Source organism: Gouania willdenowi, unplaced genomic scaffold (assembly GCF_900634775.1).
Source record: "Gouania willdenowi unplaced genomic scaffold, fGouWil2.1 scaffold_334_arrow_ctg1, whole genome shotgun sequence".
NCBI classification, from domain to species: domain Eukaryota; kingdom Metazoa; phylum Chordata; class Actinopteri; order Blenniiformes; family Gobiesocidae; genus Gouania; species Gouania willdenowi.
In genome coordinates, this window is record NW_021145096.1 from 31,747 (window position 1) to 47,417 (window position 15,671).

At 39.8% G+C, this 15,671-nt stretch overlaps 1 protein-coding gene across 6 annotated transcripts in view; it reads right to left on the minus strand.

Annotated features, from left to right (window-relative positions):
- Positions 1 to 498: 498 nt before the first annotated feature.
- Positions 499 to 15,671, minus strand: part of LOC114459686 (ERBB receptor feedback inhibitor 1-like) — a 29,765-nt gene continuing 14,592 nt past the window's right edge. For 3 of the 6 annotated variants that reach the window (XM_028441866.1, XM_028441867.1, XM_028441865.1), the window contains 3 exons: positions 15,259 to 15,422; positions 6,425 to 6,489; positions 499 to 2,463 (listed from right to left, as the gene is read on the minus strand). In XM_028441866.1, coding sequence (XP_028297667.1) covers positions 1,532 to 2,463; positions 6,425 to 6,489; positions 15,259 to 15,326 — 1,065 coding nt within the window. In that variant the 5' untranslated portion in view covers positions 15,327 to 15,422 and the 3' untranslated portion in view covers positions 499 to 1,531. Of the gene's footprint in view, positions 2,464 to 4,621; positions 4,679 to 5,745; positions 5,885 to 6,424; positions 7,406 to 15,258; positions 15,423 to 15,671 lie in introns of those variants that run through there. The other 3 variants (XM_028441868.1, XM_028441871.1, XM_028441870.1) reach the window with 3 other exon arrangements.

The following is a 15,671-nucleotide window of genomic DNA, read 5'->3' on the forward strand; positions in this document are numbered from 1 at the left end:
TGTTTCCACATTTTTATTATTGATTCTCTGTTTATTTACAAATTTGTATTATTGATTTGCTTTATATTTCCACATGCATTTCCTTTTAATTTTGGCACTCCTGTGATTCCATATCTATCTGCCCACTGTAAAAATGCAAAAATAATTAAAAAAAACAACTTCAGCTACTATTTAAACATTTTGTTTTTGTTCAAATTTAAAATGGACAATTGGGCAGTAACAGAATGTTTTGTTTTGCCTCAGCACAACATCAGTTTTTTTCTAAAATAACAGCTTCACAGTCCACTTTCAACATCAGTTGATTTTTATCAGTGAGCATTGTTTACTGGTCAGGAATGTTTCTATTAAAAAGGAAAGAGGGGAATGCACTTTGTATAGGATAAATGTTATTTATTTCTATAAATAGATTATCAACAACATTACAAAGATGTTTCTTCTGACACCACATACAATGCAGCCATTTATCCAACAGATGCAGAATCTTAACAAATGGCATAAGAGTGAGAGATAAGATATAATAAAGTCTTAACTGATTAAAACACAGGCTTTATCAAATATATTAAACAACCCGTTGTAAAAATGAAAAAATGTTTTGTTAAAGTGTGGCATCGGGTTAAGCTTCTGTTTGTTTTCAGTACTCAGCAGTACTTCAGGGAGCTTAGGGCAGGATCAAGAAATGAGACTCAATACTGGAAAAAAGCAGTGCTACTTTAGAGTACCAGTCTGTTGCAATACTAACATGTTCAAAAATATTAAGGAAGTCTGCTTACTTGGGATCAGAAATGGAAATACCACATTCATACTAGGCAATGTGGATAAAGTGCCTTGCCCAAGGACATGACAATGACTTGGATAGAGTGGGATTTGAACCTCCAACCCTTCGGTTATTGGAGGAGCCGCTCTACCACTGACCCACAATCGCCTGTAAAGCAAGTATAAAGTTATAAACAAAAGGAATGTTGAGACTGCCCAAGCCCAGATTGTCCAGTAACAAGTTTTTTGCTTTTTTCCCCCTTGCATTAGTTTTCAGAAAACTTCATGATCTCTGTATATATTATTTTTCCATTAACCTTATATATCACACCGTGCTGTGAACTGAGCTACAGTTGGCTTAAAATTAGCAAAAGTAAAACCATTGTGTGTCACAAACTAATTATTAATGTCAATATTTCAGTTGACATCTTCCCGAAGAATACAAGTCTCCCAATCTATATTTACCACTTTATTTATTTATTTATTTATTTATTACCACTTGGCAGCATTAGTAGCTGCTATCTTACAATATTAGCCTTGGGTCAGCTGTCGGTTCAGCTAGCTAGCTGATGTAACAGTTTTCCACCTCATTCGTAAGTTTTAGGCTGATAATGTTTTTGTTATATATATATGTCTACAAATGTAAATAAATCACAATTCAATAGTTTACGTTTATTTCTCTAAAGCAGAGCTCCCCTACTGTATATTATCAGACATAAAATAATGTAATAAGTAATTATCAGCCACGATACACTGCAGAATTTAAACACAGCCGAGGTTATAATCTTCTCTGCTCGGTGCTGATGTTTTCGTTTATGATCGGGTCACTCAGGAGTTTCTCCTTCCTGTCTGAGTGCTGCGTTCTTTCTGGTGGTAAGAGGATGTAGTGGGTGGCACTGGCCTGTCTACCATCCTTTAAAATGGGAAGGATGCAGGGAGTTGGCTGAGTTTGAAGCACTAATCTTTCATTTTGTTGTCTCTGTAAAGCTTTGCTCACATATTTTGGATTAGCAGCAAAACTCTGTGTGGCAGGCATCACCCCATTGATATAAATGGGAAGACTTTTGGGGCTCGGTGTGCGCGAGGGGCAAGGTGGCACTAAAGGCACCCTGGGGGGGATTTTGGGAGGCCTGTTCTCGATGCTGGTGCTTGAAGTATTTAGTAGTGAAGAGGGTTTAGGTGAGATGGGAATACGGGGGGGCACTTGTGGTTTGTCTGTGTTGCAGTCCAAGCCCCTGCTGTGGGGTGGAGAGGCTGGGCTTGGACAACTTTTGCTATGATAAGAAAGTGTCCATATATTGGCTCCAAAATGGCTTTCTCTTCCCACAATTTTGTCATCTGTAGACGGCCAAGAAGAAGCAATTATTCCCATCCTAGTTTTCATGGACCTTTCCTGAAATGCATAATTGACCTGGCCGTTTTCTTGTTTGCTGCTCATACATATAGCTTTGGGGCAGTTTTTGGGCAACAGATGCTGTCGGTCACTGGTGAAAAACTCCACCTCACAATCAGCTGCTTCATCTGACAAAAGGTCCTTGAAGTCAGACAGAGGCAGCGGCTGCAGTTGTCGGAGCAGTTTCTGATGACTCCCAAAAAATTTGCATTTGTGGGAAGAAGGAACCACCTGGTCTCCTTCGCTGGTCGCTGTGTTATCAGATAATAGATGGTAGGTATCAGTGTTGAAAGATGGATGTGCGAGAGAGATGTTAGCTGGGGAGAGAGACCAACATAAATACATAAATCAGTGACATCCTACTTTTATCTTTAAAAAAAGACTTTGTGATCGCTCATGTCCTTTACTGCTGAGACATTTATGAGGGAAACATGGAAAACCTATTATGAAAACATTATGTGAAGAGAAGATCCTCAAAATCTGACGGGTAGGCAGACCAAACTGCTTACAGAAATTATGACGGAAGCGCCAACAGAAACATGTTAAAAACAACCGCTTAACCTATCACCTTGTTTGTCAAACATCAGACACAACACCCTGATTAACAGAGGAATTGTCAATATCTGCAGGGCTTAATCTTAACTTGGCTTCCCATAACGTTCTCTGTGGAAACATGTCAAACACTAGAACAACAGGTGTTAACCAGAGAGCGATAGCTTTACATCCTTCTTCACCCACATCCTCTTTCCTCAGACACACAGCTCTGTCTTTTTATGGAAAACACTCCCACACCCTGGGGGATTGGACAAACTGAGGTTATTGCTCGACCTAAACATGAATAGAAGTTCATTATCCACTTTGGTTCTGGAAGCACTACTGTAAATGTGATTATGGGCACAACATCCTGTGTGATGAAGAGGAAGCAGTAAAACAACAGCTTTCTTCTGTAGTGTAACTCAGTTTGTGGTTATGTTCTTTTAAAAATGCTTTGCTAACTTGAGAATCTTTTTGCCAAAAAAGACAGCAGGTAAAGCTGTCGATTGGTAGCAAGTGCATTGCATACCCTGCCCTTGTTGTAAAGGGTTAGAATTATTAGTTGGTGTTTCTTGTGTCAGAACCTTAAGGCTTGTGAGGTTCATTTGAAGTAGTTTTTTTTTTAATATAAGGTCCTGCGTTTGGTTTATTAGTATATATGAGCTTCTTTGTTTGTAAAATTTTCCATTGAGGTTTCTGCTAAGCATTTTAAAGTGGAAAGACCATTAGTTTGAAACTCCTCCTGTTTGTTGGGTGAGTCAATAGATTGCCCCTTCCCCTTCGTTGCTCACTCAGACGTTGTCCATAGCACATAGAGGCCAAGTTGAGTAATTATATAGGGTGTGGATTATACATGTGAATCTCCATCACTGACAACGATTTGATACGCACCTCGATACACTACCAGTGGGACGACACATTAGCGATACATTGAATCCCCTGGCGATGCAATAAGATTCACCCCCTTTCCCAATTCAATGCGATTTGATGGCGATTCAATTCTCCACAATGCGATACGATGCAATCCAAATAAATTATACCAAGGATTTTAATAGAAAATAAGAAGCTGTAATTCAGTATGGTACTAGAGGCATAGGATTTATTGTATTCCTTATAAGCAGCAAATTTAAGAAAAAAGTGCACATTTTGCTTATAATCTCTACTAGAACTATGCATCACTTTATGCAACTTTGTTTTGGCCTCTCAAAAAGCACCACCAAAAAAACAGGCCTTTTCTCAAGTAGCGCTGGGATTTGGAACCAGATTCATCATTAAGGAACAGGAATGGGTTCCCTCACATTTGGAACCTGTTTATCACACTGTCACAACGTAATCAGTTAACAGTAAGACATCACTCTCAATGGGGGACTTAAAGTGACACATTCAATAGTACAATGTCCATATTCCTGTCTGCCAGAAATATACTACTACAAATTAGGTCTTTCACAACTGCTTGTGCAAAGAAAGATGCAAATTATTATTTGTCACTCGTCCCAGCAGACTCACCGCGGGGCTGTATCGATACAAGTGAGCCCCTCATAGGCCGGCAGCCCAGAAAACCTACCATGAACCACCACCCACCCACAACAATTCGCCACTTGATTTTCATTATTGATCACATTATTGAGTAGAAACAGAAAAAGAACTCATTCCCATTTGTATTTTTTAAGATGTTTCTAATATGACCCTAAAAATGCCATTCTTTGATATTGTGATCTCTACAGACAAAACAGATTTTTCTTGAAGCTATTTCTGCAACCAGAAAATATGCAAACCAAGATATCAAATAAAAGCTTATTACCTCAACAATGTGCTGGTTTCAAATGTTTGACACAAACTTTGACCTATATCAAGAAAATTAATCAATATTAACACAGTTAAAGTATTCAAGGCACATATATTTCCACACACACATTCTCTGGGATATTTTATATGACTTACATTCAACACACCAGAATGAAGTTTCTTTTCCAGAATTGAGGTTTAGACGACCCATTTCTAAATAAAATTACATGAAGATAATTAATTAATTGCAGCCATCAGGAAGCATGGTGACCAAGCGGCACAAACACTCAAAAGTTTGGTTCCATTTCACTAGAAAGCAACCCTGACAAAGTTGATATTTCATCAAAGGGAGCAGATACTACCAGTATGCAGAGACATTTGCAAACAGCATGCGATAACTTTGAAGGAATGTCACGTTTTCGATCTGCTCTGCAGTGAATCTCATCCCAGCAGCAGTGGCAAAGTTAGCATGTCATCGACTAGTAACTAACTAATTAACTAACACTGCCTATCATATTTGCTCCATTTGCCTCATTGTAAAATTTGGTGTTACTAAATGTTAAGTTAAAATAATGCATTCTCATGCTTTTTATTTAGATAACTATGATGAGGGACAGTCTGAAAATGAAACAGGCCAGGACAGATAAATGTCACTGAGCATTAACTATGTTGGTGTTCTAATCAACCTGTTTCTTTTTCTTTTTCCAAATGAGAATTGGTAAGAGAATGAGACAAGAGAGTGATGCAGATTTGTTTTGTTTATAGGAGGTGCTAGTGAATTCTGACACAACAAACACCAACAAATAATACCGCAATGGATAAGAAGATTTATTGATCTCAGGCTAACATACTCAGTGTTGGGAAGGTTATTTTCAAAATGTAATCAGTAACAGATTACAGATTATATGCCCAGAAATGTATGTTATGTTCGAACTCTGAGTATGTTCAGGCTCAAATGAAGGAAACTGAGTATCACATTCCAGAATGCGAGGTATGTTCTTCTCTGAGTAGTCATCATGGTAATATCCTCCATGAACTTATCAAAGAAACCCTGGGTTTCTACCTGGCTCCGCCCACTCGAACACTGCTTCTCAAGGAACACTTAACCTTAACACTCTTATCTGACACACATTAGTAACATCACACACCACAGACGTGCTCACATCATTACAAATGATGTGCTGCTTTATGTTTTTTTTTTCCTCAAACTGTAGTTTTCTTCATAACAAATCATTTAGGGAAAGACACAGAGGTTGTTCTGCATTAAAACACCTACTGACATCTGTAGTAAAGTTTCCTGGATACAACGCCGACTGTGAGTTCCTTCACCATGCGGAGATCCAGAGGAAGAAAGCGAAGAAAGCCACGGCTTTATCTCCTTCGCCCCTCCTCTTCCGTCGGGCCCTCCACCCACATAACCTGTATCAGTGACGGGTGTGTCGCAGAGTTAGTTATATGAGTTGCTTCATGTGAAGCTAAGTCTGGTGCGTAAACAATATCTCTAAATATCCCTCAAAGCATTAGGTCGGGGATTTGAATCCAGGCTGTCATCTTTTGATTTTTTTGGACGTCGAGATGACTCTGCCGACTATATTACATAAATGTAACGTCAAGCGGCTGTCGCTGTCTTTATAGCCACTGTAGTGGGAGGGCCGTACACTTTTCCAACTAACTGGGGCCAAAGAAAGTGGAATACTCTTTGAATACACCTTTTAAATTCTAATTATATTTTAAGTGATCTCATCCTTTAGAAACTCCATAAGTTGAGCATTTAAACCGTAAGCTGTCTATGATAAGAGCTGTTACCCCACAGTGACCAGCCCTCTCTATGCAGCAGCCCTCTGCGGCCCTGCTCCACAGACACATTATTTACACTATTACGCGGTCGTCACGTCACTGAAGCGATGAAGTGATGAAGCGACCAAAAAGCGTGACTTACAAGATTACAATGACACTTACAGTTTGAGTCCTTTTGAAGCTCCTTCATGTTTTGCTCCATGTCAACACTCAGGCCAAAGCATACTCTGCAATGAAAAAGTGGTTAAGAAATGTATATGCAGCCGTGGATTGCAATGTAAATCAGTTTCATATATAACCTGCATCAAGTCAGTCATTATATGGGAAATAACAAGCAAGACAAATGTTTAAAACTTTTAACAGAATATATGTTCTGTTGTTGACTTTATCTTTTATGTAACAGTTTTACAAGTTACTGGCCTGCTTTTTGAAAATAATATTTCATGTTTTGTAAGGCATTTTTTCCTTGGATAGTAGCACTCTTATTTTAAGTTCTTCTGATTGATGTACAGCGCCTGTCCGACTACAGCAAGATTCATTCTCAAGGTTAAGCTTTTTGATTATTTTTTTCTTGATTTCAATTTAAAACTAGTATTCTTGAAAACGAAAACTAATTCTGATAACAAATGCATGGGAACATTTAAAAGCAAAATTGTGGGAACAATTCAGTGTTGGAGTGAGCAATGCTGTTTGAACACATAGAGGTGTCCATCTTATTAACCCTACACCGCAGCCTCTTCCTGCTTCTTCAGGGCACAACCCTGGTATGGCCTGTACAGCTCACAAGCCTATGACAGAGTTAAAACACAAATACAGACAAAATTAAAGTGGTTAACTTCTTGAATAAGCCTACATTCTGGGTGAACTCATCCTTAAGTAACCCCGTAAGTTCATCATTTAAACCATAAAGCGGTACTGTCTATGGTAAGTGCTATAAACGTACGACTGAAGAAGAAGTGATCAGCCCTCTCTCTCCCCTGTCATCGGCACGCACACACACACACACAGGCTGGCTGACGGGTAACTCAGCTGCGCTCCGCCCTGCTGCCTGAGTTTTCACAAAAAAAATACAGGTAATTGAGGCTAAGTTTTGGTTTTGAAACGGAGCGGAGATAGGATTCTACATACTGCAGCTTTAAGTAAGTCCCAGTTACGCACTCTGGGAGGAGCGACCCTGAAATGTGGGTGTTCCCAGTCAAATCTGGCCTTACACACATTCTCCTAGTTGCTCAAAGCAGCAGTATGTAGAATCATGAGACTTGTCCATGCTTCGAAACCTATCCTAGTGACAAATGTAGGGACTTTATTTTGTGTTCTGACGTTTTAGAGACATGAAAGCATGCATCACATATCACTTGCTGCTGTGGGGACAATAACTAGAGGCTTACAGCCCCTCCCCTCCCCTGCCACAAAACTCACACCACACACAAGTAGCTGCAATGATCTCAGAAGAGCAGACACACTCTACTCCACATCCACACTTTTAAATAAATTGCGTCTGTTCTCTCCACCTTGGATATGCTTCTTTACAAGCGATTTATCCCATCTGTTATCACTCTCTCTGACTCGGTATGTGGCGCAGTCGTCCTTGAGTCCGTGCGCAGTCCACGCATACAGGGTCAGAGGGACCTCTGTGAGTCCATTCCATCCTTGTATGTTTGTGCCTTTAGACTGTTGCCGCTGTATGCCGAGGTGCGTGTGTTGGCTGCTGCAACTGGTTAAAATGAAACTGTGACAGACCTCAGACTTCTGCCCACGCTGTCAGACTGATGTCCAACTATTTTCATACTATGTACAATGTAAAGCTATAGTTTGATCACACTACAAGAGTAAATAACATGTGAAACATTCATGACAGATGATGCTGTTGATGACTAATGTTAATAAAAGTAGGCTTTCCACAACAACAAACGTTAATCTGTCGTTAGTGTGGGGGGTGGAGAGGGGATTTTAAATGTGGCTTGGAAAGAAAAATGCGGCCAATCCTCACACTGCAATAATCTTATCAAATCAACCTGTTGCATTGTTTTTCAATGAAGGGCTTTCATTTTAAAAGTATGCTTTATCATTTTCACGGATTTCAATGAAATTTACAAGCTTTAGGAAAACTGTGATTTCCAGACAGTCAAAAAATAACAACATAATTGCCCAGTCTGCCTACTTGGCTTCAGACCGCCTTCATGGACAGACTTACGTACTTTGGGTCGATTTATGTGCAGTAGGCGTGTCAGGAGCCTGGACTGGACAATACGCACAGGAAAAAAGTAAGTCTGTCAATGAAGGCGGTCTGAAGCTAAGAAGGCGGACTGGGTCACGGTGTCATTTTTTTGCTGTTCTGAAATTACAGAACATAGAGTTTTCCTCATACTAACGAGAGATTAATGTCTTACATTTCCACTTTAAAAAATGATCAGCATATCAGCGCTGTTGAGCACAGGGGCCCGCGGCATTGTAATTTTGCTCCTCTACGGAGCGATGGCACGCCCTTCGTTCAGTTTACAGCGACGTAGGGGGGAATTTCTGCTGTTTTTTTCCTTTTTTAAGTGGTACCGTCGTATTACTTGTTGAACACTTGTACACAAAAGGGACTTCCAGGAGTGCACGAGTTGTTTTAACTCTCTTTTTAATTTGAATAGCCCAGAAACACATACATCAGCTGCACCGTTTATTTAATACAGGCAATTTGCTCAGATGTTCCCGTCTTTACCCGAGGACCCCTGCAGTCACTTAGCTGCCCCGCATGTATGCACCGTCCCATATAAACAGTGTAGCTTCAGCCAGACGTAGCATGTAGCGACACATGAAGCTGAGCGTCATGTTTATAACTCACAATGGATCATTCTACATGCACGCACAAGGATGTGAATACCTTCAGGTTGAAACGTGTTCAGCATTAAAGAGACATCGGCTTCATTCAGGTCGGACGGGTTCGGGCCGTGTTCTCTCAGGCAGGTTCTTCTTTTTTCGAGAAGGGTCTGTCTACAGCTGGGCGTTCCCGATTTGATTCAAGAACGCCCCCATGGGTGTTCCTGTTAGTTTGAAAACTAATCAGAGGAAGTTATGTGGGAACAACATCAAGGTGGCAGCATTGGGGAAACCTAGCATACAGCCTGCCGGAAAGCATTAAAGAAGAAGAAGAAACAACATCACTTCCGCAACTTCGGTAAAGCGAAAGCTGCGGTCAGACTTTACAATAATCAATGAACACAGCTGACTCCATACATGTCACTCATCTCTGTAGTAACTCTTGTGCAATACTGTATTAATATTTCCACAGACAATTCACTAGTCACTTTACGTGCTGTTTATTCTGTCCATGTCTTTATGCTGCTAATACATAAACAGTCTGCATCACTGTAAACACTTTAGTCTGAATGGACTAAACGAGCAGACGGCTGAAGTCATGAATTAATAATTCATTCATATGATGGGGCTGACATTATCAGCAGGAACCGATTGGTCAGAGGCTGCAATCTCCACCCTTTTCATGTGCACGCACATGTACCGAGGCTGTAATCACTTAGCTTAAATTGGCGTGTTGATCATAGGTGATTGATGTTGGTAAGACAGCTCCTGTCTGACAGGGAATGTTTGGTTATTTGAAGCCAGCTATCAGAGATTAATCCAATCTACAGTTGGTACGGAAAGTATTCAGACCCCGTTAAATTGTTCACTCTTTGTTTCATTGCAACCATTTGCTAAAATCAAAAAAGTTCATTTTATTTCTCATTAAGGTACACTCAGCACCCCATCTTGACAGAAAAAAACAGAAATGTAGAATTTTTTGCTAATTTATTAAAAAAGAAAAACTGAAATATTACATGGTCATAATTATTCAGACCCTTTGCTGGGACATTCATATTTAACTCAAATGCTGTCCATTTCTTCTGATCCTCCTTGAGATGGTTCTGCTCCTTCATTGGGATCTAGCTGTGTTTAAAAATACTGATTGGACTTGATTAGGAAAGGCACACACCTGTCTATAGAAGACCTACACCTCACAGTGCATGTCAGAGCAAATGAGAATCATGAGGTCGAAGGAACTGCCCAAGGAGCTCAGAGACAGAATTGTGGCACAGATCTGTCCAAGGTTACAATATAATTTCTGCAGCACTCAAGGTTCCTAAGAGCACATTGGCCTCTATAATCCTTAAATTGAAGAAGTTTGGGACGACCAGAACTCTTCCTAAACCTGGCCATCCAGCCAAACTGAGCAATCGTGAGAGAAGAGCCTTGGTTAGAGAGGTAAAGAAGAACCCAAAGATCACTGTGACTGAGCTCCAGAGATGCAGCAGGGAGATGGGAGGAAGTTCCACAAAGTCAACTATCACTGCAGCCCTCCACCAGTCGGGGCTTTGTGGCAGAGTGGCCTGACGGAAGCCTCTCCTGCAAGACATACGAAAGCCAGCATAGAGTTTGCCAAAAAACACATGAAGGATTCCCAGACTATGAGAAATAAGATTCTCTGGTGTGATGAGACCAAGATTGAACTTTTTGGTGTTAATTCTAAGTGGTATGTGTGGAGAAAACCAGGTACTGCTCATCACCTGCCCAATACAATCCCAACAGTGAATCATGGTGTTTTTCAGCTGCCGGGACAGGACGACTGGTTGCAATTGAAGGAAAGATGAATGCGGCAAAGTACAGAGATATCCTGGAAGGAAAACTCTTCCACAGTGCTCAGGACCTCAGACTGGGCTGAAGGTTCACCTTCCAACAAGACATTGACCCTAAGCACACAGCTAAAATAACACAGGAGTGGCTTTGGAACAACTCTGTGACCATTCTTGACTGGCGCAGCCAGATCCCTGACCTAAACCCAATTGAGCATCTCTGGAGAGACCTGAAAATGGTTGTCCACCAACGTTCACCATCCAACCTGACAGAACTGGAGAGGATCTGCAAGAAAGAATGGCAGAGGATCCCCAAATCCAGGTGTGAAAAACTTGTTGCATCATTCCCAAGAAGACTCATTGCTGTACTAGCTCAAAAGGGCGTTTTTACTCAATATTGAGCAAAGGGTCTGAATACTTGTGACCATGTGATATTTCAGTTTTTCTTTTTTAATACATTTTCAAAAATTTCTAACTTACTGTTTTTTTCTGTCAAGATGGGGTGCTCAGACTACATTAATGAGAAATAAAATTATATTTTTTTATTTTAGCCAATGGCTGCTTTGAAACAGAGTGAAAAATTTAAAGGAGTCTGAATACTTTCCGTACCCACTGTAGTAACGTAACATAGGCCCAAAGTGTCGACTCATTCCTAATATTTCAGATGTTTGTATTATCTTATTTACCTTGTTTATCCTGTTTGAGTGCTCCTTTTTTATTCCTGTTCTGTACTGTGCGCTCCAACATTGAAATTTCCCCACCGTGGGATTAATAAGCAAGGGTTCTCTATCTACTGACTCTGTACTTGTCATTAACCAGTAGTAATAATGTGCGATACTGTAGTAGCTGTAAGAATGCAATAAGGTATCACAATGTGCCCACTCACTTCACTAGTCACTATCTGCTATTTATTTTGTGAGTGTAGGGTATATACAATTAGGGCAATTTTTATTTTTTTTACTTAAGATGTGTAAGAGATTTGTTATTTACTAAACATTTACAGCTATTTATATTTGTTTCATTATCTTGTTGAATGCTCTTGGGACAAATGTTCAGAGTGATGTGGTTGTTTTCTTGAGAAAATAAGCTTTTGAATTATATATAACATGCCATGGTAGCTCATATAAAATAAAAACTGCTCAGTGCAATGTTTTTATTTGTTTTAATGTTTTTTCATCCACCTTAAATGTGTCAACTTGTTCATTAAAACGGCCTTTGTTTTATATCTTCTAATTATATTGTGTTCATTTGTATTTTACTGTTTAGACATTCAGATACATTTAAATTATTTTATATTTGGTAAATTTATAACTCAAAGCAGTCTCAAAACTGTGTAGGAAGTTAAAGTCCTCTTTAAAATGGACACATACTGGTCAACTTCGTATTTTAATTTCCTCTGATATATACAGTCTATAAAAAAACATCCACAAGGGGTCGCCACCTCGTTTTCTTTACGCATCTGGCAGCCGAAGAAGCAGTGGGTGTTCTCGTTTCAGATAGAGGGTGTTCCTGTGATGAACAAAAACGCCCATTTTTGGCCGCAGACGAACAATATTGTGCTTTTTTCGGCCCGATTAAACTTCTAATGTGTGCGTCCTCCACACGTGTCTGTGTGCGCCTGCGTCCTCTCCGTGTGTGTGCGCCTGCGCGTGCCGCGACATCCACATGTGTTTGTTCCAATATTACTGCAGGTCCCACATAATACCATTATCATCTGTCGTCAATACTGTGAGCTCTAAAGCATGCAGGATTGTGCAGCACTGCAGGCTTCATGAAAATATTATGTCAGGTGGACAAGAGTGTCTGCGATCCTACAGTGAGTCCGGCTAGAGGAGACAAAGATATTGTTTACATCCAGTGAAACTGCCATTGGTTTCCAACATAACAAGCTGTTTTAAATTTAAAATGTGCTATGGAGCTGATGTTAGTGTGCCTGACTTGAAGTCGAGCATCATTTCTATACCTGTCCTATCAGTTTTGGGTCCCTAATGTGCAATTCACCAACCTCTGCATAGATAACGGCTTGTTTCACTTCATATTTGTGATCAAACTGTGGCTTTACTTTGTACATAGTATGAAAATAGCTGGACAACAGTCAGACCAGCCTAGAAAGAAGCCTTAGCGCCATCAGAGTTTCATTCATGAGCTGCAGCCGTCGCTCAGCTCGCGGTGCGTATTCCAACTGATCTCTGTTTTTCCAGGGTGTCTCCAATTGAATCGATCACATAACTGATCGCATCATCATTAAACCATTTGTGTTTATTTCAGATCAATGAATAGTACCATGGAAAGAGAATGGAAATGTTGCAGGTTTATGTAATGTCCATAAAATAGTCAAGAAAGAAAGAAAGGGGGAGAATGTCTTTCCAAAATGGCTGGTATCTCAGCTTCCTCATTTTTTGAGACCAAGGGGGTTAAATGATCATTTTTCTTGCTAACATAATGCTCAAGTTGTTGATAATCACATTGTTTAATGAAAGACTCTTCAATTCAGTGAAGTTTTTAGAAACATAATGATTTTAACCTTTTCAAAACATAACTTTTATTCTATGTCCTTTGTTGTAAATAGCAGAACTTGCTAACTCCTGTTTTTCCACAATTTTCCATACTTCAGGAAGCAGAGGTCTGAGTGGGGCAGAAAGAACTTTGCTAAGAATTGTGGTGGGAGATTTAGATTTAGAGCTGTCAGGTTATTTGTACTAGTACTTCTGACCCTCTTGCTCCTTTTTCATGGTCGCGGGGGTCTGCTGGTTCTTATGTCCAGCTTTTTTTGGGCACTAGACGGGGACCCTAGAGAGGGCTAAAGTCCATTGCATGGCAACACACAGACACACACAGACAACCATTCACATTCCCATTAACTCATATGGGCAATCTAGAGATTTCAATCAACCTAACAGACATGTTTTTGGATTGTGAGAAGTAGCCGGAGTATAGTAGTCCCTCGCTATATTGTGGTTCACCTTTTGCAGCCTCTGTGTTTTATGGATTTTTTTACAGTGCAATTTTGGATGCATTTTTTTTTAAAGCGTATGATCACGCATTGTGTTTTGTGTCCTGATTGGCAAATGCTGCGTTCACCCACCAGCGACACATCCAACACGGTGAGTTTCACTGCCTGCTGAAGCGAGGAGCTGCGCTTCTTTTTCTCCTCTCACAAACATAAACCACCAGTGAATAAAGCCGATGTGATTAGCGGCTAATGCTATCCTAGCTCAGTGCTACAGAGAGAACTTTTACCTGCTACTACCACCTCCTCGCTGATTATTCTCATGCCTAATCCTTCCTAGTCCAGTCCCGGTTATAAAGGCCGTGTCATACAGCTCCAGGTGGTCACACACAGCTTCTACTCCATGGTTGAATGGGTGAACAGACCTTTGTCCGTGTTGATGGCCTGACGTCATCATCAACAAAGACTCTGAATGCGTTTGGCATCAATGTCTGATCGCTAGCAGTGTGACTCTGAAGTGCTGTATGTTTGAAAACATGTTTATGTTTTAAAATCTACGAAGGTTTGAACTTTGAGAGTGTTTAAACAAGAGAAAAATGTTAATTCCTGTCTGAGAAAAGTGTATAAAGTGTGTGGTGAGGGGTTTTATAGCCTTAAAACATGTATAATAATTGTAAAAAAATAAAGTTGACTACTTCGCAGATTTTGCTTGTTGCGGGTTATTTTTAGAACGTAATCCCAGGGATAAACGAGGGACTTCCCCTGGAAAAATCCCAAGCAAGGACGGGGAGAACATGGAAACTCCACACAGAAAGGATTATTATTATTATTATTATTATTATTATTATTATTATTATTATTATTATTATTATTATTATTATTACTACCATTTCATTTTATTCAAAGTATTGTCCAACACGAGCAGTTTGGGTTAAAGGACTTGCTTAACATCCCACAATGATGGACCAGGTTGGATTAGAACCAATAGCCCGCTGATTACAAGCCTGCATCATTGACCCTTACTCCACCACCCTAGAGGTTGAACCCATGAACTTTCTGAGAGGTTTTACAAAGAAATAAGGTTTAATGTTTAGATGTATTTCTCTCATCTAACTGTTGTAATGTTCATGAAATGCAAAGAAATTTAGACAAGAATAACAGAAGATAATACATTGTCATTGCGTTTTTTAAGTTACGCTTTGTATTAATATAAACCCGATGTCTACAACAAAGGACAGATGATAAATACAAAAATAAAAATATTTCTGAGAAAATTTTTGTTGTACATTGTTTTTTTAACCTAAAGACTCTCAGTATGTAGAACAAATGTGAATATAAAAAAATAATAAAAAATTCTGTCTCAGGAGGACAAGAGTTAGTCACTGGTGTAAATAGCTAAAGCGCTTGTTTGTTGAAGAAAGAAATGAATATACCTGTTGAGGTCATCATCTTCCCAGTGGTTGTTCTGACTTGCAGCCATGTTGTAGAAGAAACCTTGCATTTAAAAACTTTGAATACTTGTCTGATACTTCTCCGAAGCTTCTGTACCATTAAACTCTATCAAAGCCATCCCGTTGTCCTTGTGCCCAGAGGTAAACTGCAGAAAAAGTACAGATAACACAGTTTTAGCCTTTTCCTGGACACACATTTTTCCAGCCAACGTTCACATCAGGCAGATAAGACATGGTTATTGTATGACATCATTCTTCTTGTTTGTTCAGGTCACACCTTTGTCAATGTGAATTACTCATAAACTGAACATATGAAGGCTGTATATCTGGAACTTCATCCAGCACACCCAGCAGCAGCACGCACACCTAAGTTCCAACAGGCAGGTCAAAGGTCA